Source organism: Pyrgilauda ruficollis, unplaced genomic scaffold, assembly GCF_017590135.1.
Source record: "Pyrgilauda ruficollis isolate IOZ18807 unplaced genomic scaffold, ASM1759013v1 scaffold25, whole genome shotgun sequence".
NCBI classification, from domain to species: Eukaryota; Metazoa; Chordata; class Aves; order Passeriformes; family Passeridae; genus Pyrgilauda; species Pyrgilauda ruficollis.
In genome coordinates this window covers 13,837,310-13,865,189 of record NW_024523822.1, presented here as the reverse complement: position 1 = coordinate 13,865,189, position 27,880 = coordinate 13,837,310, and the positions used below count along the sequence as shown (strand labels likewise).

Here is a 27,880-nt window from a genome sequence, read left to right as displayed (position 1 = left end):
GCTGAATTACAATTACAAAGGATATAAAAAACAATGGTGGAGAGAGCTTGTAACTATATTACAAGGAAAGAGAAAACAAGAAAAATTGGTTCCTCAGTGAAACAAAAGCAACAGAGGGCAAAGGAAAGGGACACCTGGGAAGTTGTAATAGAGTTTGTTCTGAACCATGTAAAAATAATGGAGGAAGTGATGAAAAATTGCTGAATGAAAAAAATATAATTCTTTTTGCTAACCAATTTTTTATTACAAACTAGCAGAAAAAAGAGTCAGTGTTGTCTGTAAATATTTAGTGTACTTAATTGGGAAAAGGCATACAAAGAATATCTACTGTTTAGTCTCTGTAAGTCATGTTGTGTTGCATCTTAAATGGATTAGATCTAGGCCCAGTAATGTTAAATATTTTTGCAATATCACAGTGGAAGAGGAATTATACATAAAAATCAATAATGTCAATTTGGAGTGTTACAGGTGTTTTAGAGGACAGCAATATACTTCAAAATAATGCTGATAAATCAAAATGAACATGTGAAATTTACTTCTGAGAAGTACAAAATGCTGTAGGCTAAATAAAGAAGGCATAGGAGTAAATATCAAATAAGGACTAAATAGTCAGAGGACTAATAGTGATTAAATAGATTAAAAAAAACACAAAACAATTTCAATTCATAAGAAAAATTATTGAACAGTGTCTCCTTATGTGCACATGCTTTTATGTGTGCAAAAGTATATAGTATATGCCCTGCATCTATACAAGCATACAACTTTCATAACTTGCAGATATGGTTAATAAAGATTCTGAAAAAGGTTGAATTCTTATTTAGCTGAAAAAAAATTGTGCATTAATGCTCATTTACAAATGCAAATGATACTTGATATTTATACAGCCTTTAAACTGTGTTAGCAGTTAACATAAATCTTTTCATGCTTTGTAATGGGGTATATCCTAGTATATCTTAATAAAATAATTGTTAAAAAAACCTATTTGAAACAATATTAAATGATCAGGTGGTGTTGTAGCTCAGTAGGCCCAACATTTGTTTGGTGAGTCATGCTAGGATAGTTATTAAGGGTTGGAACTAAAGAATACTGGCACAGTTTTGGAGCCAAAGCTGGCTTTCACCTGCCCATGTCTGGCTAGCTTTCTAAAAATTACCTTCTTCTAAGTCAATACTTTAAAAGTCAGTCTTAATTTATAGCATGTGAATTAGTGACTATCTTTTATCAGTTATTAGGTTTGAGTATTTGCAAAATTTTCAACTCATATTTTTCAAAAGAATTGCTCAAGTTGTTCAGATAATATTATCTAATTATCACTAATATCAGTAAAGACATCATATTTAATAGATAATAGAATCTGATACAAGATATTTTAAAACTGATATTGTCTTTTTACTGCATAATTTAGAATATATCACTTTCCAGTCAAATTTCATGAACAAAGGTTTCTTTTGGCAACTTCAATTTTTGCAGTAATATTTTATTTATTTGGTAATGTAAATAAAAATCATTATTGTAAGTGACACTTACTTAAAATCTGCTCCAGTCTGTAAAATCTGCATATTGAGCTGGCTGTTCAACTAGGATACCAGAATTTCCTAGAGTAATAAGATATTTCATTCTACAACCAAGAATATTGATAAATTTTATAAACTTTGTTTTTGTTCTCTAGTAAAGCTTTCATATTTATTAGTCAATATACTGAGTAATTCCATTAAATTTATTAAAAAGAAATATTATAATATATATTTTGTGTTCCTTGTAAAGGCCAATGTTCTTAAGCAGGTCTACTTGGTTCATTTTTTGTGGCAGAGGGAGAGGCAAAGACATGAGGGGTAAGAACAAGTTATATTTGCTTGTAGGACAATGAAAACTTTACATTTACTTTCTAAGGAACAAACATTTCTTTCTTCTTCTTCTTCTTCTTCTTCTTCTTCTTCTTCTTCTTCTTCGTCTTCCTATTATTATTATTATTGTTATTTTAATTTTTTAATGTCTCTTTCAGCTGTAAATTGAAGACTTTTGAATCCAAGGAGATTTTTTTTTGAATAACACAGATTGATATAGGAAAATTAATTTCAAGTACTTCCAATTATCAATCACCTTTTGTTTTTTATTAATAGTAATTGTCATCAATTAAAAAATAGACTGTGGGATTTTATAGTATTGTGGAGAATCTTCTTGCATATTCCTCTTACACATTCTTCTTTTTCCATGATTTCTTGTTGTATCATATTTTTAGACATTTATTGCTCTTAAATCTTCAGTACAGCCTGTGTTTATGGAGAGTGTGATGTCTTTTTTTGAAAAGTTAAATAACAAATGTTCATATTGGATATATGGTGTCAAATCATGGAGAGATGAAAATGCTGTGTCATGGCTTGTTCACTGGCTGATTTACTGGAGACAGCAGGCAGCTAGCAGTCAGACCCATGCAGTATCCCAAAATGTATTCTCATCTCTGAAAGCAGCATTAAATTAAAAAAAAATATATATATATATATAAATTGTAATTTTACACACACCTGTATATTAAGAATTGACATAAATAATTTTTACACTTATACTTGCTTATGCTTCAGCTTAAGAAACAAAAATTCCTGGTCTCCATTTTCCTTAAGATTTGACACAAATATTGCTTTTTAAAATTCTTTGTATAATATTTCTTTTTCTAAAAGATACTAAACACACTGAAAAACTATGTCCTTGTTTTTTTCTGAATGTCTTAGCATATGGAAACTCAATAATCAAGAGTACATCGATACTAAAGTTTGGTGAATCATTTTCAACATGATCTCTTGTAAATCAGTAAAGTTTGACCCAGACTTTCTTTACACACACATCAGTTCACGTTTATCTACAGGGTTCAGTTCAGTGTCATACCAGCCTAGGTCTGGAATTGGAAGCAGTACAGCTCTAAACTAATTAACTAATTAATTCTAATAAGAATCCTTGCTCACTGCAAATATTCGTGCTTTTGAGTGCATGAATATCTCTGAATGTTTTTTCAGTTTGAAACACAGGAGTGTTTTAACTCCAGCAAGTTAGTTATGTGGCACAAAGGGGAAGGGCTCTGGTGCTCATTCATTTGGTATCTGATATCCACATTGTGTGCTCTCCAGTGGTTCAAACTGTAAAGCAGATGTGTGATGTCCAGAACTCAGATTTAATGAAGTGCTTGGTGCTGACTTAAATATCTCAGAGGTGTTGCTCTTGATCGTCTAGATATGCCAGTAATCTACAGAATAGGCACAGAATAGAAGAGGTTGTGTGTTCTTAGAAAAGAACAGATGAGAGAATTTCAGTTACTATTGTCAGGGGTCAGTAAGAAAGATTTTCAGTTACTAGTGTCAGGGGTCAGTAAGAAACGTATTGTTTTTGAATGAGAGAAGCAACTCTTCTAATTTTTAAGATTCAATATGTGTTTCATAGATACAGGGTTTAGTGCCAGAAAGAATTAGTGGATAATCTAGTGCCCCCTCCAGTAAATGAGAGTCTTGTGTATTTTATTTTCTTGTCTGTTCTAATTTAAAAAAAAAAAAAAACAAACCAAAAACCAAAAAACAAACCTGTCTTTTTTGTTAAGTCCTAAGTGATTAAAATATTAACTCTTCCCCATTTAGCCCAGGTCATCACCTTTTTTTTTTTTTTTTTTTTTAAATGTGCTCTGATAGTTACTCACCATTGTTCCAGAAATACAGGAACAATACACTTTCTATGTGTTTCTCATTGACTTCAGCTGCTGATATTTTCATGTCTTTGTCAGGTTAGAGAAAGAGATCTCCAGAGTTTTTTACACTAATTTCCTGAGGACAGGTTGCCTCCCCATTGTCATCACACAAGCTGCAGGGGAAGCTTCTTCAACACTCAGGGCACCAGCCTGTGCCTCACAATCCTTACAGTAAAAAATTTCTTCCTAATATCTTTTCTAAACCCACTCTCTTTTAGTTTAATGTCGCTTTCTGTGTCCTATCACTACATGACCTTGTCAAAATTCCTTTCAAGCTTTTTTATAGGCTCCTCTCAGGAACTGAAAGGCCACAGTTAAGTCACCCAGGGGTCATCCCTTCTCCAAGTTGAGAAATACCAATTCTCTCAGCCATTCCTCATACCTCTATTCATTTTCATGGACTCCCTCTGTACTCCAACAGATATATGTCCTTGTGATGGGCACTCCAGAGCTGGATGCAGTATTCCAGGTGGGGCCTCACCAGAGCTCATTAGAGGGGCAGAATGACTCACAATAAAAATTTTTCCCTTCTATTTAGGAAAGAATGAAGTGCTGATCTCAGGATGCGGAGGGACACTTAAAATTTGGACACAACACCTGAGAGAAGAAATAGATATTAGAAAAATTTCTTTAAATAAATAAGTTACTAATGGTATTAATGAGACTTTTCAATATTTAGGCTGTTAGTCTGTTAAAACATTAATTGGACTAATAATAATTTTGACATGGGGCTATTCTTTTCTATCCCAACAAGATTTTTGTGTAACAGCAGAACATCAAATTGTAAGGCAGGTGTAATATTTTTGAGTATTTAGTTTTGTTCATTTATTGACACTTACCAGAAAGACTCAAGAACAAGCTTCTTCCCCTATTCAGTCAATACTTGTAAGTATAACAATTTGTTATATAAAATTGAAAAGAAAACAGCCACTTCAGAAATTGTATGGCATCATTTTAAGAGGTAAATTATACAGGCCTCTCACAGGTAATAGGCCCAGTTATCCAGTTTGACTGTTACCCAAAGAAGTATTGGTCACATACAAGTTGTGTTCAATTTAGGTTTATTTAGATTAGCTGTGAAAGTAGGGGGACGAAATGTCCAGGATTCCATGAAAACACTCAGATAATCGCATTCATCTTTGTAGCTGTCCAGGGTTCTCTACTCTCCAGCCAAGGCCCCCAGATTTGGGATTCTTGAAACAGACAGTTTGATTTAGCATGTGCAGGAAAAAAACATCCTGGGACAGTTCTTGGTGTTTGCCTTGTCAAAGCTTCTGGGCCAGCAGGATCAGTGCCTTGGTGGAAGGCCTAAACTGCACAGCCTGCACCAGGTGGGCCTGTATCTAATCAGTGGTGCATCCAGACTTGTCTGCCTCTGCTCTTTATTGACTGTCCTGAGCTTGGTCTCTCCAACTACACCAATGAGCTGCTTGTGCAACTCGTCACAGCTTGTGTGGTAGAAGGACCCATGTATTAACCACATGTGCAGCACCAGTGAGGTTAATATGTATTTATATTGTTTCTATGATCTGCTCAGGGAAATTGAGTTGCAAGTGCAAGGTCACTTTGTACATCAGGTATTTGCCTCACATTTATGAAACATTATTCCTTCTAAGACCCTGACATCTACATGAAATCAGCAGCTTGTACTAGGCCTGCAGGCAATCAGGACACACCACTGTCCATCAGTGTTATTTTCTTATGTCACAAAGACAAGATCACGTGTGTCATGAGCTAACTGTTGTGTGTTCCTTTCCTCATACTTTATTATTCTGTCAAGTCAAGAGATTGGTTGGAAAACTTTGACATAGAAACATCTGGAATCAACTTCTCAATTTAAAAAGTATTTCTTAATCTTGACACTTTTCAACATTTTATATCCACAGTACTATAAACTTTCATTAATCATCACTTGGACCTTTATTCAGTCCTTAATGATCATACACAGGCTTCTCATGGAGCTGCTTTATACACGACAGTAACTTTACTCTAAAATTGAACTTTTTCCAATATTGCAAAGGCAAGACAAAGCTTTAATATATTTCAACACTGACATTTTTAAAACAAAGACCTTTTTTTCAGCCTTTCAGACATCATAATGTGCTTGACAAAAAGAGTCAAAGGGTGAATTATTTTTATCCATCTAGATTAATAACTCAATAACTCTGAAATTAATCAATAGATTATTAAAGTACTTTACAGAATAAGTATTTTTTTCAAGGTTAAATAACGTAGAACTTTTTTCCTTCTCCTCCCAAACACTCACTTATTTAAGTTTTAATTTTTTTTGTTTTATAAATCAGAAATAAGCGATTGCAGTGAAGTTTCAACCAAAACCCTTAGTTTAGTTCTAAATAGCTCATGAGTCTAAATTTGAAGAGTGGCAATTTACTGTTCTAAAAATAAAAACCTGCTTTTTGTCATTCATTCGGCTGCAGTTCTGAGATACGGAAACAACAATTAAGGTAATATCAAATTGTTAGTGTCCTCATTCTCAGATACATAAAATGCTCAGTCCTGCTATAAATATTACAGGAACTGACCATAAGAATTAGGTCTTTTAATGACTTTGTAATCACTTAAAACTTGGGTAGTATATTGCCCTCAAAATTCTAGTAGAGTGGTAGATTTTAGGCTCTCTTCTTTTGGGCATTTTTACTTTACTTTTCTAATGAATATTTACCATTGAGAAGGAGCTTGTTTCAGGAAGAGACATTTTTTCTTTCCTCTTTAAAGACTGAATTATGACTGTCTAACTTCTTATTGGAGTGATGTGTTCTGTTTTTTGTTTTAACTGGACATTGGACTATGGCAATGCAGAAGAATAACTTAATCCTCTTCTTTTGTTTTCTTTGTGTATGTGCTTGTTATATTTCCAAGTTAATCTTTCTCTTCCTGTGTTATTTTTGTTTTCATCGTTTGAAGTCTTATCTGGGAAACTGCTTATTTCGATATTGTAATTATCTTTCAAATTAGTCACTTTTCTGAAGCCAGTCTATCTCACAAGGTGGACAATTCCTTAATCATGCAGGGAATTAATGACTTGAGTGTACTGACTGCACACACGAGAGCAGCCCTGATGCAATGCACCAGCAGTTTGAGTTTCACACATATAATTAAATGGAAAACTCAACTTACATTGAAGTTCTATAGCTTCTGTCACAGAGATGTCTCATTTAGTCTTTTTCTGAAATACAAGTATACTATTATTATAAATGTTAGTACTGCACAAATGTAATCTACGATTCAAATTCTAGGGAAACCACAGCTCTTAAAATACTTACGTTATCTTGGGAATTCTTCACAGAAGCAAAATTTACAGGCAATTATCCATTTTGTTGACCTTTGTTGTTATCCAAAGACAACAGAATATGCCTATTAGCATTTAATATTTATGTGATATCTTCAAAAAGATTTAAATCCTGAGTTATCAGTTTAGACAGCAATAGATTTTGTAAGAAGTATAAGAAGTTGTTGGGGCTTTCTTTGCTTTTTGACAATAAAGGTCAGAGCTGTGTCCTTGCTCTGAAATGATTTAATATAATTTGGGTATAACATTTCCAGGAAAAAAAAAGGCCAGTAACCAAAGCTGTCATGCAATGGATGCTCACATCTATAATGAATGCCATTAAGACCCATTAAACTCATCAGTGAAATTGGAAACATAAAAAAAAAATCATATGCCTAGTCCTGCAAAATACTTACTGTTTTAGTGCTTGACCAAAGAGTTAAGTTAGGTTAGTATCTGAGCTTCATTGTCAACATCATACAACCTGAGTTGGCACAACAGGAGGGATATGTTAACTTAATCATTAAATCCTTCAGGATCTTTCAGATGAAATAATATGTTAGATTTTGAGCTGACATCAGCTTTGCTTCTCTAGTGTGCAACTGCTTGTTTTAAACAGATGCAGATTTAATAAATGAGAGTTTTAATCTTGTACCCTTAAATCTGCATTGTGGGGTGGATCCTTTGCAAAAGATGTTTATCATGAATCTTGCCATATGAGTTGTTGCTTTATGGGGTCAAGGCAGTCATGTAGAACAAAAGAAAGGGTCACAGAAGTCTATGGTTATGAGTATATGTTGTATACAGATGCAGGAGTGTCCTGGGTTGACTGTATGATGCAAGGAGACACAATAAGCTGTAAGGTGTTGCTACTTCAAATTTATGTTTAATACAAGTACTGCCTAATTTAAGCATAATTCAGCAAACCAGATAGGTCATTGATCAGGTACTGTTCTTTTGAGTATGTCTTTCCTCTCCTTTCAAGAGACAAGTGGCTACTCTCTCTTTTAGTGTTTTATGTTGTGTAAGTGTTAAGCCCCAATAGCACATATATGAACATACATAGGCCTTATCAAAATGTGTGATAATTTGCCCTTTTTAAATCAAAGCTTTATATACAGTGGTTTTATTTAAATATGCAAATAATATCAATAAGAAAGAATGCACCCAGCTGCAGTTTGCATCAAAACAATCACTTCGGATTTTATAGTGCATATATATGAATAATGAGATCTATGTATGCACTTAGTCATGCTTAGATATAAGTCTTTGTTAGCCGAAGGCTTTGGTAGAATTACAAAGGGTTTCAGCACTGTTTGCAGGTGTGGTATCAACCTCAATTTATTTTTTTTTTAATTAATTCCATTTCTGGAATCTGGTGTATGAGGAAATGTAGAAACTATATGCTTAAATAAGGAGTTTTGGGAAAAGTTTGCTGTATATTTTTTTAAAGAAAAGCAAAACTTTTTTCTCTTTGGAATGTTTTTGGACATATTGAATGACTAAATTAAGGCCTGCATGACATCATAATAATCAGTGTATTGACAATTGTGACAATCAGTGACAATATGTTTGTAAGAACTGTCGTTTTAGATGACTTTTACAAATTAAAGCTAAAGTCTGTTACATGAGCAAGATGGGGATGTTGAAATTATTTGTCAAGATTAAAGCTATCTGACAGTGTACATTTCAAATATTAAAGTGAATGTATACTGTTCCTTTTGTGGAAGAAATAGAGGATGTGCACTATGCTATTAAAAAAAGAAAACACACCAACCCTGAATTCCATTTTGCAACATAAGGTGAGAATTATGTGTTAGAATTCTGAGGGCAAATAAAATACTAATTGACTTCACTGGGTCAGAATTACCCTAAAACAGGTGATTTTTTTTTTTTAATTACTAACCAGATAGTGTATAAAGGAAGAGAGTAGAGGCACATTGTTGTAATGAAGTGCAAGAAGAATTAAATTTTGATTCTCAAAAATGTTCGTCCCTTATTTCTTCTGTAATCTGTGGTTTACATACAAATTAAGTGCACAGATGGGAACTTCAGTGACATATCTACATGCACCCTTACACTTCTATTAATCCCTTGGTTTACATCAAAGGTGCATTGTTTCAGAAAGCACTTCCTTTTTCAAATACATTTTGCAGTAGATAACAGTCAATGCTGTTGACTGCACATAGTGATAAAATACTTTAAATCTCTGGTTCACAGCCAAGATTCTCCATGAACATTTCTAAGAGTTTATGAAAGACATCTGCAGAAGGGCAGCCTACTCTCTGTTGACTGAAATTTACTATGCAGGATTCTGTGCAGCTTGAGAGGGAGCTACATCTTTTGAATTATAAAAGAACATGAGACAGCTGTGTTTCCTTTATGGAAGATATGGTGTTTTACTTTGAACTTTAGGAAAATATTGTAGATGATGCAGTATAACTAATGCTTAGAATAGCAACTGGCACAGAAGTAGGTTGGGCTGCCAATGCATTATTGTAATGGTGAACAGCTTTATAATTTGCTGAGAAGATAAACTGACATGAGAAAAGGGACAGTTATATCAACAGAATCAATTTTGTCAGTTTGCAAATCTATTTTCTGAGAAGAATCCCATAGAACCCATGAACTGTAAAAATTGGATTGTAGGAACTGTGAATTTAATGAGAGGTCAGCATAGATGTAAGGAGAGATATATTAATAAATACTGATTTGATAGGTAAGCTAGATTTTTAGCTATTTTAGAAACAAAATTAGTCTTTTACTGTGAACATATTTAAATATCTAGGGTAATATTTTCTCATGCCTTGGACAATAAACTTTTAATTTATTTTTCATATAGTTTTGTGATAACTGAAGAGAAACCTTCTTATAGGCAGAATATATATGAGTCAAAATACAGGTTAGGAAATGTGTTTTACAGACTTATTTTATTTCAATTGTTTAGTAAGGCCCCTTCCAGTAATAGGTTTATTCTAAAATATGCAAGCAGTGAAAGGTTGTTGCCCCTATCTCTATATTGCCTGACAATTATTTATAGAGTGAGAATTTAAATAACTATTTCCTCTTGCATCATTAGGTAATATTATTATAGAGAGAAATAGCTGTACCATAAAGGATACCCTAACCTCTAACTTCCAAAAGGCAAGCCGCAAATTAAAGTACACTTCTTACATCTGTAACAAGAAATTTGTAGCAACTAAAGACACTTTATAGCTGTTAAAAAGTGTGCTTCATTCTAAAATTCACAAGGAAAATGCAGAAATATTTGATGTTTTCTAATTGAAAGGTGTAGGTTTCTGCCTCATACTTTATATATGCTAGTGCATATGGCTTTAATTGGTACAGAGCAATATGCATTCACTACATCCTGTTGCAATCTAATAGGACTATTTTTTCATTTGATTGGTTGGGTTTGGTTTTTTTTTAGCTTCATCATCTGGATTTCTTGAATCTAAAATTTGAAGTCAATTTCATAAGCTTAAAAAAACTTAGATTCTGTGTGTTGTTCAGCTGAAATGAATTGTGTGAGCTAATATGTTTCCACACTATAAAAACATTCTTTTGCAAGCATGTGAAGGAATTTTAATAGCCTGTGGTGTCAGTCAATATATGTCATTTATATTAGTGCCTGAGGGAACAAGGGTACCACTACAGTTTCAGAAATTTAGGAAGTTTTTTTAAATGTCTTTTGTTTTGAGGTAAAGTGGGTAGGAAAAAATGAAAAGAACACCATCTCTAAACTGTTATTATTTCAAAAGTCTTTTTCACAGAATAATACCTATACAAACTTATTTATTTAAGCAAGGTTTGGGGTTTTATTTCACTCAAAAAAGTAACTTCAGAATTGATTTATTATAAATAGAGTTTTTTCTCAAAATGAAACAGGAATCCATTATCTCTGAACATAAAATGGCATACTTGCTGGCTAGTATTCTACTTTAACTGTAGGAAGAGTTCTGTTTATAACTAAATGGAAGAGCATAGGTAAAGTATGTTGACATTCTGAAGATATGACTTATCTTTCTGGTTTTGGTGAGAAATATATATTGAATTACTGGCTTGATGGAAGAATTTTCTATCTAAACTTTATTCACCTTCTTTATAACATGATATCTCATTTAAAAATAAAATAACAACAAGAAAAACCCACTGAAACTTCCAAACAAAAAAGGACTTAAATTCAGACTTTCCTAATGAGCCAGTCAAGATGAACGCTACTGTAATTGGAGCAATATCCTTATGCTGAAAAACAAACAGAAAACCAAAACAATAAAAAAATCCAGGTCATTTTGTATACTGGGTCTAATGGCTTATAGTTATTTTTTTTCATAGAAGCCCATAAGGTGCTATAGTTTGGATTTGTGGCTAAACCAGAGTTGATAGCACAACAGTGCAGTGGATGCTTCTGAGCCGTGCTCGCTCATCAAGACTTTCTCTGCCCCCTCTTCCTTCCCCATAAGGAGTAGACCTGGCATAGGCAGGATACTGGCAAGGGAAAAAAATTAAACAGAGCCAAATTGACCAAAAGGATATTTCACATCATGTAACTTCATGGTCAGCAATAAAAAATTAGAGGTGCTGAGAGACAGCTGCTGATCATTGGAGACCATTTTGATTGATCTATTTGTGGAATATGGTGAATTATTACTTTTGTATCACTTCCTTTTTTTCTCAGCTCTTCACTTACTAAACTGTCTTTTGAAGTATGTTTCTTGCTTTTGCTCTTCCTTTTCTCTCTCCTTACAATTTTTTGGGGCAGGGAAGGGAGGGAGTGAGCAGCTGTGTGGTGCTTGACTGCTAGCTGGGGTCAATCTACTAGAATTCCCTACTCTTCTTGTAAATCTAATAGCTAATTTTCAAATCCACACAAGTGATGGAATATTTATTTTATCTTTATACCATGAATATAGAAAATTACTTACTCTTGAAAAGTAGATTCCTGTTTTATCATTTTATATAGTGGTTTGCATAACCTAAGCTCTCCTTCCATATCTTGAAGGTGAAGTCACAAAGTACAAACCTTTCCCTAGTGCCCAGAGCAGTGTTCTGTCTATCCCATTATCTGAACTGTGTAGACACAAATTCTTTCTAGCCTGAGTGCCATATATTTCCATCTTTACAGTGCTGTGCCTGACCAATAACATGGTTGTATAGTTTCTGGCTTAGCACTGATTTGTATCCCATCACTTGGTTGGGCATAGTGCACAATTTTGTCTGTTTTGTCTGCTTGTTAAAATGCTACTAACCAATGAATAAAAAACCCCACAGATGGCATGTCAATGAATGCTAGTTTGAATATAAACATTTTCCTGATAATATTGAAATCCCTTATTAATTTTTTTTTAATTTGTTTATTTTATTTCAGGCTCTCTGGAATGAATATACCTCCTCCAGTTATAAGCAACAAAAACTGGCTCAGACTACATTTTGTAACAGACAGCAATCACCGATACCGTGGATTTAGTGCCCACTACCAAGGTACATTTAAAAAAATAAATTTTAATTGTGGCTGTATTTGTTAGAAAAAATAGTGCCTGAAGTTTTAGGAAATAGGAAAGGTTACTTAAAAAAAAAAAATAAAAAAACCAACCAAACAAAAAAAAACCCACCTCATAAAAGGTTTGTTTTTCAACCTGCTATATCAAATTACAATCTGCTAGAATAGGGGTGGTGTGTTATCTAATGTATCTAAATTCAGTTACCAAAAAATATTATGGGAGATCCCTGCTTTACTTTAGCCTGTGTACTTAGCTTTTAAAATGGTCCTAATATTCTGAAAAATACTGTGGAACAGTAACAGAAAGAATGTCTTTATCATTAAATTATGGGAATGACTCTATAGTTGTATAAGTCGTATTTGTAAAGCAGTAAGTTTCTGTTTACTAAAGTAGCATTTAATCACTATTACTTTTTACTACGTTTTGGAATGCTTTGCATTATTAAAGGTTTAATTAACCAGCAAGATTCTTACCCACAGTTTTTATGAACAAGCATTTATTTTGAGTAAGAGTGAAAGCATCTGAAGCATAATTTTGGGAATGTCACTGTTTGAAACAAGGTCATTCTAATGATTAAGTGCTAATGCAAATTAAATGTCAGTAGTACAAGGTAATACTGTAAATAATATTTTTCAATATCCACAGTGTATCAATGGATCTTCAGGGAACAGTAACCCCTTTTTTGTGTTTTTGTGCTTTTTGCATTTATCTGATGAAAAACATCATGACATTCCTACCAAGATCTAGTTCAGGAATTTCTTTTACAGTTTCTTATAGAAAATCTAGCATAGGAAGAAATTATTTATATAAAGTTTTACAGAATCTGATAAAATTAGTCAAGTAACACAAAAATTGCAGTTATCAAAAGCCTATGACTAAGGTTTTTAGTTTGATCTTTCATAATACAACTCTGTGTGATTGCCTCAGATAGCATATTCTAAAATAGAACAGAAAAAAATTTATTAGTATTTTCAGCAGGTATTGTATATCTTTATTTGGACTTCCTGAGTTCATAGATGTTCTGGAGTGTGTATTCTGAATGAATTTATATGAAAGAAGATTTTTTAATGTAGCTTCAGGGCTGCTGTAATGATTTATGAAAACACTGACTCATTTTTTGCATGATATCTTTCACACCACGTATGATAAACCACTCTCTACTAAGAAGTTGCTAGCTTATGGGACTGTAAAAAGATAGGAAGTAAGAATTCTCTCTAATAAATCTACTCCACAACTGAGAAACCATGTGATAACTATTTTGGTGGTTTAAATGAAGTGTTTTGGATTGTTGAGCTGTTTCTTTTGAGCTAGTGAGAAAAGAAGAGCAAACAGGGTCTCATGGTAAACATACAAGCATTCCTGCCAAAAATTGGGGTAATAGCTAATGAAAGAGAACAGGCTTATGTTTATTTTTAAAAGTGTGTTTTATCCAAGACCCATAAAGCGTGTGAGTTTATAGGTGTGGGAGATTTGAAAATGCTGTGTGTCTTCTATTTCTCCTTACTGCCTAAGAATGTAGTGATTAAAAAATAGTGTTTTTACTAGTGTGGTTTGCTCATTTAATATTTAATTGTGTATTTCTCAATGTATGTTAAAGTGGACTAAATGCCAAGTAGTCAAATGCTGCAACAGCCCACCATACTTAAAATAAAGAAAATGTCTTTTGCAACTCTAAAATAAATGTAGGCAGTAAAAAATTCAACATGCAAAGGAATTAAATGTGCATACTCAAGCTATATGATCAATAAAAATAACTTTGATAGTAGAAAATAGAAAAACCCATGGTCAGATAATAGGAGATGTGTATTTTCTGGTAGGTTAATGATAGACTAAAGGAGAGAATGTAATTAAATAAATATCATAGAATCATAGAATGGTTTAGGTTGGAAGGGACCTTTAAGATCATCTAGTTCCAACCCCTGTGCCATGAGCAGGGAAAGTTCCACTGGACCAGGTTGCTCAAACTCTGACATGAGCACTTCTAGGGATGGGGTATATTAAAAAACCTTACTACATTTAGAAAATAAACATTAAATATATAGCACAAAATATTTCTGACCTGAGTTTTCTGAAAATCAGATAACTGATAAAAGTGTTAAAAGTATTGAAAATGTCATGTAGTACAAGGTCTTGATTTATTTTCAAGAGGTTCTTTCTGCATTACTTTTGAGAGGGAATATGCTAATTCTTTCAATAGCTTTTTTTGTCAGAGTGCTACACAGTAGTAACTGTGTTAAAAGCTATGTCCTTCCCCTGCTTAATTGATGTTGATTGACTGCAACTTCTTTCTGAGGTCCTGAAACATAGTATTTGATACATATTACCAATATAAACAGATTTACTAATTTCTTAGTACTTCCTCTAGTTTAATTTTCTTTAGCCTATTGTTGCATATTTTTAAGGACCTGGACTTCAAATTCTGAACTTCAGAACACTGCATAATTTTAGTCTGTCACTGCATGGCACTGCAGTACCCTTTTCAACTGATCACTCCCTTGGTTTACTGATTTTGTTTGCACTAGTGCACATTTTGTTAGTGTATTTGGGTCATGGTTTAACCCTAAGTAGCAATGAGGCCCTCTTACCATCACTCACTCACGCATCCTCAGAGTACAATTGGGCAGAAAATAGTAAGAACAAAAGTGAGAAGTTTCATGGTTGGAATGAAAATGTGGCAAATCACTCATCAACTACTGTCCTGGAAAAAATGGCCATATTATAAAACCTTTAATGACTGTTTTGGGTGTTGGAAAACAAAGACAAATAGTAAAGAAATTATGAAAAACACCCTTACTCTCATCTTCTGAAAGCTTAACTTCATTCCAAACATTTCCTCTTCCTCTATTCAACCACAGATTACTCTTTGTTTCTCTGGTGATGTGATAGCCAGTGCAGGAGGTTCGGGTCAAAGTGTAGGAGTTCATTTCTGCTGTTCCTCATTTCTCACTCTTTTCTTCTACCATTTCTTCCCTCTTACTCATTTCTTCTGCTTTGATTTGCATTTATCAGGGACCATTGCCTCTTAGGGAAAGAACCTACTTCTGTATGGGTTATCCACAGACTGCAAGCCCTTTGAGGGTATTCCTAGCTCTGGAATGGAGCACGCATGCTCTGATATTGTTCCTTTTCCTCAGTGTTTATTGCCTTATCTTAAATGCTTTATCTTCATAGAAATGTCACAAGTTCTACTGATGGACTCAGTTTTATCCTGTGGTTGGTCCATTGTGGAGCCAGATGTGGCCAGTTGTGACCCGCATGGGACAGCTTAGTGCCTGCTGAAGGGAGAGGTGATAAGTTCAGCCCTATACCCCTCTGCTACCAAACCCCTAGCATTTATACTAATTTTAGTCTTATTCCCTTCTGTTCTCCTAAGTTTATGAAAACTGGTTTTTAAGATTTTTTTTCATAAGGTAACCTCACTAAGCTGAGCTTCAGTGTAATACCTAAAGCTATTGTGGCCTAGACATTTGAAAAGAAGACTAAAAGTGATGCACTGTAAAGTCAAAATATAGTTGCCTATGGAAAAGAAAAAAAAAAACCTACAGCAACAAAAAATAGGATACCTAGGGTATTACATAATTTTTTCTAAACACACTTTTAATGTAATTAAATCTATTTTCCTCATTTTCTGTTTAAGACCTTGCAAATAGGCATGGGTCTTTAAGGCCCTTAAAGTTTTTGGGTTTTTTTAATTTTTGACTTATACAGAAAAAGTAAAATCTGATGAGGTACATGAAACTGTGGGAAGCTTTCAGATTCATTGAGGTAAACAGTCATGTTAGTTATGTGTATTACTTTCTTTTAATAGGCAATTTTATTCATGGAAGGTATTCATTTATGCAATATTTAAAATACATTGGTAAACAATAACCAATGAGATTAGAAGAGAAATTTCAGTAAGAAATTTCAATTAGAGGAGAAGAAAATATTTCCCTACCTAGGTTGTGGTGTCATAACCCACATATCCTTGCTTGTCTGGTCACCTGTGTTTCAGCACTTCTTTCTATTCACTGAGAGTTTCTTGCCTTGATGCTTTCTCTTATGTTGCCTTGTTAAAACTCCCTTTGAGTCAGAAACTGTTGGCTGAAGTAGAACAAAAGCTTCTTTGGATCTTCTAGAAGCAGCTGCTTCACTGTTTCTTGGCACTACTAATCTTCTTTTGCTGTTTCTAAAATTAGTTGTGCTCTTTTACTCTTTCCATTTCCAGTTCTTTTGGTTGCTATTTTTTTTTTTTTTTGGTTACTTTTTGCACTCCATCATTTATGTATGAATCCATAATATTATCTAAGTGGACAGAAGGGATTAAGTTGGCTTCACAGCATCTGGTCTTATGACTGGCATACACAAACTTCAATCTTCTTTATATCAAGCATACCCAGATTCAGAAAAGGCTTTCAGAAAAAAAAAAAATCTTCATTTTCTGATAGTTAGACATTACTTTAAGCATCTATAACTTTGCTATCTTTGTAGATCCAGTATCCTTTCCCTCTCACTCTCTACCTTCATCCTCTCTTAAGCTCTGGAAGGTTTCAACAGTAGCCCTACAATTGCTAATCATTTCACTTGTGAAATCCATTTTTTAACTCATTCCTTCCCCTGTTTTTTACCTCTGTTTAAGCCATGTATAAATTCATGCTTCCACTTTGAGCAAATAGTATCAATTACATAAATTGAGTGCACAAACACATTTGCCATCCATTAAGAATATTTATATATAGGAAAATACAAATGAAGCTATGAAATATATCCATGAGCATTTCAGAATAGAATAAAATTTAGTTGTCTTGCTCATATTTAAAAGTATGCAAGTGGTTACTCTCCTTCATACTTTACAGCCAGCCATGTGGAGCTGAGGTTGGATAAATGTGAGCACTTTAAATGTGGGATGAAATATGAAGAAAAATATGTTGAAAAGTTTCTTCTTGCTCTGCTTGATTTTCTGTTGTTACTTTCTTTTTCTTTCTGTCATTTTGCTTATGAATAGAAATGTATCTTCATCCATAAATTATTTATGGAGTTAGCTTTTCTTAATTTTTTTCTTGGTTTTGCTTTCAGAAAGAATGTAAAGCAATTGCCAATCAGGTAAAGTACAATAGTACTAAGCTGCCTTACATCATGGCTAGAGTTGTCAGAAGAGGAAAACTGTCTTTATCACTTTTTTCACAACATTAGGCAATTTAATCAGGATTTTGTAATCCATTTCTTATCTCAAAAGCTATTGCAACAAACACTATATTGTACTACAGCTGAAAGACTAGCAGCTGTAACAGAGACGTAGGTAAGATTTTTGTTTAGACACCTATAGCTTTCTGCATACTCATTGAAGCTGGAGAGCTGTGAAGCACTGTGCCTGTATATATGTGCACTGATGCACCATAGAAATCCCCCAAGATACCCAGTGTATTTCTTTGGCAGTGGCAGCAGAAGTGCAGAATTTCTTTGGGCAGACAAACCAAGGTGTTACTAAGGCGTATGTTATGAAATTTAAAAAATTCTCCAGTTCAAAATATGTATGGGTAACTGAGGCTTCCCCATACCTTGCTAATCCTGCCAGTGTGGATTGCAGAGTGAGTCAGCTGACCCATGGTAGATGTTGGGTAGAGGTGTTCTAGAGTAGAAGAGGCATCTATGTGATGATGGCAAGTTTGAACTTACAGGAGAACACATGGTGTGTTTAGTATGTCAGACACCTAAACACTAAGCAGATGTTTCCTCCCAGCAAGACAGTGGAGGGAGTCAGAAAAAAGGTAAAACTCATGGATTGAGATAAAGCAAATTTAACATGACAGAAAATAATGGGAAAGTAGTAGTTTCATTAGGAAATAATGATAAAAGAATATACAAAAATAGTGATGCACAAAGCAACTCACCACCTGCCAACCAATTTCATTCCAGTCCCTGAGCAGTGGTTGCCACCTCCCAGAAAAGTTGCCTCGTCCCCTGTTCAGCATAATGTCATGTAGTATGGAATATTCCTTTGGCCAGTTGGGGTCAGCTCTCCCAGCTGTGTTCCTTTTCAGCTCCTTGTGCACCCTCAGCCTCCTTGCTGGCAAAGCAGAATAAGAAGCTGAAAAGTCCTTGACTCATGGTGAGCACTGCTGAGAAAGAACTAAAACATCAGTGTGCTATTCTCGTTCTAAAACCAAAATATGGCACTATAAGAGGAACTAGGAAGAAAATTCACTCTATCGTAGCACTAACCAAGACACCATGCCATTCTGACAGTGAAACTGGAAGACAGGAAGGAAGAAACAGCATACAGGCATCTGTTATATCCTGTCTTAGATGTGTTTTTAAAATTAAATAAAACACTACATTCCACTGAATACAATTACTAGATTTGCATTTATTCTAATAATTTGTATGCCTAATACAACTACAGACACACTGATATTCAAGGGCTTGAGATTCTCTAGGAGAAAGAGAGCTATTGCATCACTTGAGTCGCATTTGTAGAAGTCTACTACTTTGACAAGAGTTGTATCTTCTGCGTAGGCCACTGCAAATAATTTGCTGCTTTCATTGATAATACATTTGACAGATGACAAATATTTGCTTTTTAAGACAGATACTTAGTTATCAGAATTGTGACTCTGTTACTTTTAAGGGCTTTTAAAGCCTTGAAATTCTTTTGTCAATACAGCACAGATGGCTATCTCATTTTGCAATGGATGCAGGAGAAAGGAATCCTCTCTTCATAGACTGAAATTACCAGAGCCTCTCAGAAGTACTTTTTTCCTCCAGGCATAACAAGTGCTTAAATTGCATACGTTGTCATATAAGTAAATGTTTTTAGTGAATTTTCATACTCCCGGGACTTTCAACTCCACTTCATCTCATACTGAGATATATTTTCTAAACAGATTATTTTTCACCTTAGCACCCTTGAGTTGTCTTTTATTCACAATTATATAACCACACAATTACAGTGCACAGAATGACATTGCCTTTGTTCCAATCAAGTTGTAGAGGAGAAAAAATATTACATTTTGTTGACCATTTCCAAATTTAAAGAACTTACTTTTAGAATTCCCCCAATGATAAATTTTAATAACAGCACTATTGGCAGTTAGTTCTGATATGTGTATGGACCCAGAGACATCTAATTTTAAAATTTTAATTCAATGTTTTTACTTCAAGTAACATCATATTTCATTTTTAAAAAGTCAATAGAACTAACTTTAAATATTAAGACATGGCAGTCTGTGCTAATATTTAATTTGGTAGATTTTAATTTACTTCTGGAACAAGCATTAAATGATGCAGTAAAGAGTTGTCCTTTCCATTTTTTAATTATTTAATGGATGCATCTTCTTAATTTTATATTTACCATTAAGAAAAAACACTGACATTTTAGGGGCATTCAAAAATTTTAATATCTTTCTGTTTCATTTACTGCATACATGCTCCTCTTTATTGTTTAAAAAAGAGTAAATGATAATACTTTATGTACTACTGACTGTAAGTAATTCCAACTCCTCTGCAAAAGACAAGAAAAAAGTACTGAATTACACTTTATTTCAATTTAGGTAATGCTTAGAAAGCATTTTCTTTATTTGGGTCACTTTGGTTGAAAGCTGTGGAATTTAGAAATTGAAATTAAATACAAGATTTCAAACAAACAGAAAATCTAGGAAAATGTTATATTGAAACTATAAAATCCACAGGTAATATGAAAAATTCTGGTTTCAGGAAGGGAAAATAATTATTTAAACCTCAGTGTGGTTTTTGTGATCCTATTTCAGCAGATAGACATATATATGTATACATATATATGCACACACATGTATATATACATATATATACACCTATATCAATATATGAAAAAATATTTTTAATATATAAAATGTATATAATATATTTACATTTCAACCTATATTAATGTGCATCTGTATATATTTGTGTGTGTATATATATATGTATGTATAATACACCTATTAAAATATTTCATCTAAGGAAGTCCACTAAAATTCAAGGAAAATTAACCGGTAAAATAAATTTTCTATGGCAGTTGAAAACTTCTGTTAATTGTAGATAAACTCTAGAGTATATGGGACCTTCAAAATTCTTCATATTGATTAAGTCAAGATATTAATACATTAAGCTGTACATCTGTATGCTTCATAGCCACCAAACAGTGTAATTTATTGCACTGACAATCTGTTCATGTCAGGATGAACTGAAAGAAAAATCTGGAATAAAACACTTCTTTACATTCAGAATATGTAGTGGTGAGATTCAATGTTGGAACATTTGGTTTCCTCTTGGAGAATTTTTGACATGCAAATGTTCTCATAATATGCTTGGGTTATTAAATTATTTATATTTTTCAGCTGTGAAAAATATTTAATATTAATTATTATTAATAATTGAATGCAAGAAGCTATTCAAGTTAGATTATTAATAGTTTTCACGATTATAAGTTTACTGTACATTAAAGAAAATAAACCTGATATGGTCTAACTTTAGAAAGTAGATTTTAAATGCTAAAAATTGATAGTGTCACTGATATCAGATGAATTGGATTTATTTCTGCTGCAAGATTTACTCCCGTTTACTTCTCCTCTTCCCTCATTCAGCATTTTCAACATTTTTTTTAGCTCTAGAAGGGAATTTTACGTTTTGGAGGGGTGATTTTCTGCCATTAGGGGACACAAACACAAGGAAATAAATAATTTTGATAAGAAAACAACAGGAAGGTGAAGAGAACTAGATAGTGAAGTAACTGAATATGGGGTTTTATGTCTACCTTCACACTCAAATTTTCCCATTTACCTTCTAATTAAATGACATAAATTATTATTCAGAAATATTTTTTTTTCTGTCTCTCCTTCTACTCTTAACCTGAATTGGGTATTGTTTTTTTAGTTACTGACAGCACCTGTATTTGTGAGAGAAAGCATATCCTCATGTCCTTAAGATTATAAAGGTGGAGTAATTATGTAGTTTTAATTTTAATTTTAAATTAATGATTTGGCTAAGTTTATATATGTGAAATATAGTTATTTAAATGTTTCTCCCTGGTCTATTATTTGTAAAAACTAATCACACCATATGATGGATAACCTCCTGCCTAAAGATAGATAAGTTATTATTTTAAAAATAAGAAAAATAAAAATTCCAATATTCTGCTTTGGAATATGAATATGGAAGTGACCTGTGCAAGATATTATGCCAGAAGTTATTTCTTAGATTATAAAATGATATGATAATTTCTTAAATTATATGCTATGGTTTTTTACTCATTCCCAGTATAGATAAGGTGAGGACATTTGGTATTACTCTTCAGAATTCAGTCTAAGATTATCTAATTTGAGAAGTAAAAGTACCTTTTGCAAAGTATCCCCCAGTAAATAAGGAATCAAGTCTATTTAATGAAAATTTAATCTTTTAATGAATGTTATTTCAAGTAAGAAAATAAATTTTCTGAACTACCTTTCTAATTCCCAGTTACACTTTCTCCACTTTAGTTCCAGTCAATGGATCTCTTTATACTCTAAAACATTGGCTGCTTTATTTGTGTACTGCATCAATAGCAGTATGAGAAAGCTGAAATAATTAATTTTTTTCCCCATTCACAAGGGGGAATGGGAAAAATTATTAACATACATCTCTGTTCAACAAAGTGTTTTCACTTAAATGCAGCTGAGGCAATAAACCTTGCACACTATTGAATATTATTCTATGGAATTTGTTAATGTACAAAATCACTATCTAGTACCACAGAGATTCTCAGTTATATAATTTCTTAGATTTCCAATTTCCAGTGAAATTTCAGTACCATTCATATTTAAAAGAAATATAAAAGTCCCCTGAGAATCATGGTGGTCAAACCTTCTAAGTCTGTCTGAAAAATGTCAGAACAAATATAGAATAGCAGTGTGAATACTAAAGTGTTTTTAGCACTGATGTTTGTTGTATTGTGTGTTTCTTTCTAATGCACTTGCTTAGTTTTATAGATGCCAAAATGTATATTATTTTGTATATTATATGGATCCTGGGTCAATATGAACATTGTTAATACCTTTTCAGAAAATGAAATTATTCTGAGTATGTAGAAGAAAGACACATAGCCAAGTAAAGTGGTTAGAGTGGAGAGTGAGGGATTGTGAAAGAAAGATTTAGGTGACAAGATGGGTAGTAATAAGGAGATTGAACCTGAAGTGATTCTGTTGAATAATTATGACTTCTTGTATGATACATACCCTTGTTGGAATCTAGTCTGTGCTAGGTGGATTGAACAGTCAGCCAGGACAAATATCTTTTCCTGGTTGAACAGGCTGAATTCTCTTAGCTTTTCTTCATAGGAGAGGTGCTTCATCTATGTAATCATCTTCATGGCTCTCCTCTGGACCTTCTGTAACAGGTCTATGTTCTTTCTGTGCTGAGGCCCCCAAATCTGAATGCAGCTCTCCAGATGGGATCTCACAAGGGCAGAGTAGCGCGGCAAAATCCCTTCCCTAGCCCTGCTGCCCACACTGCTTTTGACGTAGCCATGGATACCATTTGCCTTCAGGGGTGCAAGTGCACATTGTTGGGTCCTGTCCAGCTTGTCATCCACCAGCACCTACAGCTCCTTAACAGGGCTGCTCTCGATCCATTCATCTTCCAGGCTGCATTGATCCCTGGGGTTGCCCTGAGCCAGGTACAGTACCTTGCACTTGGCATTGTTCAGTTTAATGAGGTTTTCATAGGCCATCTCTCAGACTTGTCCAGGTCTTTATGAATGGCATCCCATCCCTCTGACATGTCAACCACAGCACTTGGCTTCTTGTAGCCTTCAAACTGGCTGAGGGTGCACTCACTGCCGCAGTATATATCTCTGATGAAGACACTAAATAATACTGATCCCTGTGTGGGCCCCCAAGGGAAACCACTTTTCTATCATGTCTGTCAGAACACTAAACTGTCGAGAACATTACCCTCTGGACACAACTGTCTAAGCAATTTGTCATCCATTGAGCAGTTCACCCATAGAATCCATTTCTCTTCACTTTAGACAGAAGGATGTTGTGGGGGACCATGTCCAAGGCTTTGCAGAAGTCCAAATGGATGACATATGTGGCCCTTTGTTGGATGATGTAGTTGGTCCATCATAGAAGGCCACTGGGTTGATTAGAGAGGACTTGTCCTTGGTGAAGCTGTGCTACTTTTCTGAATCACCTCCCTGTCCTCCATGTCCCTCAGCACAGCTTCTAGGAGGATTCTGTTCCATGGTTTTCCCAGGCACAGAGGTGATGTTGACAAGTCGGTCATTCCAAGGATCCTTCTTTCTACCATTTTTAAACATAAGTGAAATGTAACATAGGTGTAATTCTCTTCTCAGTAAATATTAAACTTTCCCCTTTTCTAATAATCTGGGACTTTGACTGTCTGCCATGACTTTTCAAGTATCATGGGCAGTGGCCAGGCAACTATATCAGAAAATTCCCTTTGGACTCTGGGGTGCAGCTCATCAGGTTCCATAGATTTAGGTCTGTTCAGGTGGTCATGAACCTGAATTTCTCTGGCAGTGTAAAGAACTTTGGTCTTCCAGTCCCTGTCTTGAAGTCCATCCACTCAAGAGGTGTGGGAAGAAGATTTGCCAATGAAGATTGAGGCAAAAAAGTTTGAAAATAAAATTATGAGATTTGTTGATCATTACTATTGTAAGTAATACCAGCAAACTCTTATGCTCTAATTTAGTCAGTATACTGAGAGCACTCCATTGTCCTCAGGTCCATACTTAGAATGCTTAAAAAAGCACACCTTTAGTGCTTTTTGACCTAACCACTAGGAAAAGAGTAGAGGACAGAACAGAAAACATGCTGCTGTATAAATCAAACTTCACCTTGACTCCAGTTGTTGCTCTGGCCTCTCTGCATTTCTGAAGAATATAGCAAAGCTGAAGAAAGTTCAGAGAAAGCAAAGATACCAAACATACAGGTAAGTTTTTGATTGAAAAGTGATTCATCTACATAGGACCCTGCAGCTTGGAAAATTAATATATTTGTGAAAGGAGGGGAGAAACACAGACCATACAGTTATAAATCACAGGGATATTGGAAATAGTTATTAGACCTCTTTTGGATGTCAGAATTGAGGCACATGCTTCATCATGACTTACACAAAATAAGTTACCAGTGGAATATGGCACCAGGTCTTTTGAGCCCTAATCCAGGGTAGCTAGAAGCTGGGTAACACTTATCATTCCATTTTTCGCAAAGCTGGCAGAATTGCTTGGATAATGCTGGTTTAGTTTATAGTACTGCCTTGGTACACTATGATAGATAAAAATGTCTGTTAAGAGAATCCTTACCTTGAAGGGCATATATTCAAATTAAATCAGGCTGACTCAAATTCAAAAGGGAAGAGGTCTATTGACTTTGTGAAATAAAACAAACTGCTGCTTTTTCTATTTTTCTTCACCTGAGACTACTTTTCCTTCTCTTCTCAGTTAATATTTAACTTGGGATTAAAAGCCATACCTTTTAATTCCTAACATATATGTCTAGTATATTAGTGTAACAGGCAGATAGTGTACACAGCTGTTTAATTGGAGAAATAAGAAGAAAGGATTCTTCATTTGTATACAGCATCATGTTGGGTAATTTGGCTTTTCATGAAAGATACATAAGATACATGTTTAAATAATATTTCTCCCTAGAATGTTCTCAAACCCATAATTTAAACAAATTAGTGATAAAAATATTATAGTTTTGAAAGAAATTTCAGTTATAGTAAATAGACCTTCTGTTTGTTGAAGACATTTGAGCACACTCTTTGGACACGTAAAGCAAACCAGTCAGTAGTACTTAAGCCAAGAATCATTCAAATTCCCAATGACCCTAGTGGGAAATTATGAATATTAACCAACCTTAAAGAAATTGACAGAATCATAGAATGAATATCATAGAATTATGGAATCATAGAAGGGTTTGAGTTTGAAGGGACCTTAAAGCTCATTTTGTTTCAAAGCCCTGACATGGGCAGGGACACCTTTCACTTGACCAGGTTGCTCAGTCCCATCCAGCTTAGCCTTGTAATGTTGGAAGGGACCACAGTGGACTCATCTGGCCCAACTCCCTGCACAAACAGGATCCTTCTAGAGCCCATTGCAGAGGATTGGTCCAGATGGTTCTTAAAAATCATATATTTATCCCTATACTGCTTGTGGAGGCTATCACAGTCATTTTTGAATGTGTAATTAATATTTAAGTATCCCATGGTCTCTGTACAGAGGCAAAATGTCTCTTTTTGTACTCTGCTTTGTATTCACTTTTTCTAGAGTTAATGTGATAGGGTTTCTTTTGTTTTGGTTTTGGTTTTCTTTGTTTGGGTTTTTTTTCTTTGTTGTTGGGGTTATTTATTTATGGTTTCCTGGGGGAACAAAGTTACTGCTGAAAACTCTCATTGACTGCTATCCAGCAACTTTTTCTTTCATGTGAAGAAGTTGCTTTGGAACTGTGTGGAATCTCTCAGAAACACTTGCCTCTGTAGAGATGGTCATGCCATTTGATTTAGGTAAAGTAAATATCAAGCAATGACTATAAAACTGCTGACAGTTCTGAAAGTGGCCAAATTCTAAGATGCCTTTCAACTTCAACCATTCTGATGAAGTCTGAAATGTTCAGATACAGTGAGCAACCAGCTGTCTCAAAATTTGACATTTTTATGTTCTATCAGTTAAGAAGTGTAAGTATCCAAAAACTGCTGCAATTTCTGAAAAAATCAGAGAATCACAGCATTGTTAGGGTTGGAAGGGACCTCTGAATATTATCCAGTCCAGTCCTTCTGCCAAAGCAGAGTCACTTACAGCAGGTTACACAGGTGCATGTCGAGGTGAGTTTTGAGTGTCTCCAGAGAGGAAGACTCCACGACCTCCTTGGGCAGCCTGTCCCAGTTCTCTTCCACCCTCAACTTAAAATTCTTCCTCATGTTGATGTGAAACTTCTTATGGTTAAGTTTGTGGCCATTGGCCCTTGTGCCATCACTGTGCACCACCAAAAAGAATCTGGCAATATCTTCTTGTCACCTGCCTTTAAGATGTGTACATGTATTGATGAGATTCCCTCTCATCTTCCTGGTTCTGCAGTCTCTCCTTATAAGAGGAATGCTCCAGACCCCTCATCATCTATTTTGCCCTGCATTGCAACCTCTCCAGTTACTCCTTGACTTTCTTGTACTGAGGAGCCCAGATCTGGACACAACACTCCACATGTAGCTGCACTAGAGCCAAGTAGAGGGGGAGGATCGCCTCTCTCTATCTGCTGATCACACTCTTCCTGTTGAATGGCAGCACAGCCTTCAGGTGTATCAGTCATTTCCCCCAGTTTCATATCATGAGCAAACTCGCTGAGGGTACATTAAATCCCTTCATCCAGGTCATTGAAAAACAAGTTGAAGAAGATTGGACCCAGTATTGATCCCTGGGATTCATCACTGAGCACAGGCTTCCAAATGAATTCTACTCTGCTGATCACAACCCTCTGAGCTCTGCCATTCAGCCTGTTCTCAATCCATCCCACTGCCCATTCATCTAACACACATTTCCTGAGTTTACCTGCTGGGATGTTATGTAAGATAGTGTCAAATTACCATGTTTTTAGATTTGCCAATATATTTTTTCTCCGTAGAAGTTGCTTTGTGAGCATTTCTTTGTGCAACATAAAAGTGAAGAAAGATACTTGCAGTAACCAAGCTTTTATGGGTATTAGGAGCAATTTTGGCTGTTGAACAAGAACACTATAATTTTTATCATTGTATTGCAGTGCAAAATTGCCTGAAATGCTCACTAAGGCAATGCATATGTAATTCTTCTTAAAATGATCTTGAAATTTTAGTGTGTAAGCATTTACCTTAGGCCATCTTGAAATTGTTGTCTAATGGATCGCTGGGGTCCTTTCACAGGGAAGATTTTCCTCAGGCAAAGCTCTTGTTTTGCACTGGATGCCACTTCTTAAATTAAAAGTTCACTTACTGCCCACTTGATGCTGACAGCACACAATGTTCTGCAGGAATAGCTTTATCTCTGTAAACTCTAAGTGGATTTTGAATCAGTTTTCATACTGAAGAAACCTTTTTTCTTGCCAGAGAATTGTTTTCATCTCACTTAGGACCTGACCTTTCTTTAAAAGTATTATTTTTTAGTCTATCCTGACCTTTTAGATAAAACAAAAATATATAAGACAGTACAGTTTCATTTATAAATCATTCAACTTTGCTTTGTTTTATAATTAACATTTATTCTGCTTAGCGATTAACTTTATTTATTTGGAGTGAGAAATAAGGGAAAAACAACACTTCTTGTTACATTTAATGTATTGCTTTGTTCATAGGTGTCGGGAGTGTCAGGTGTGGTTCTGCTGGAGCAGGGATCCTGTA

The 27,880-nt window shown here is 34.5% G+C and overlaps 1 protein-coding gene across 3 annotated transcripts in view; it reads left to right on the top strand.

Moving 5' to 3' along the window:
- Positions 1 to 27,880, top strand: part of CSMD3 (CUB and Sushi multiple domains 3) — a 579,207-nt gene that overhangs the window by 193,995 nt on the left and 357,332 nt on the right. For all 3 annotated transcript variants that reach the window (XM_041470732.1, XM_041470731.1, XM_041470730.1), the window contains exon 6: positions 12,385 to 12,497. In XM_041470732.1, the coding sequence (XP_041326666.1) occupies positions 12,385 to 12,497 (113 nt within the window). The remainder of the gene's footprint in view (positions 1 to 12,384; positions 12,498 to 27,880) is intronic.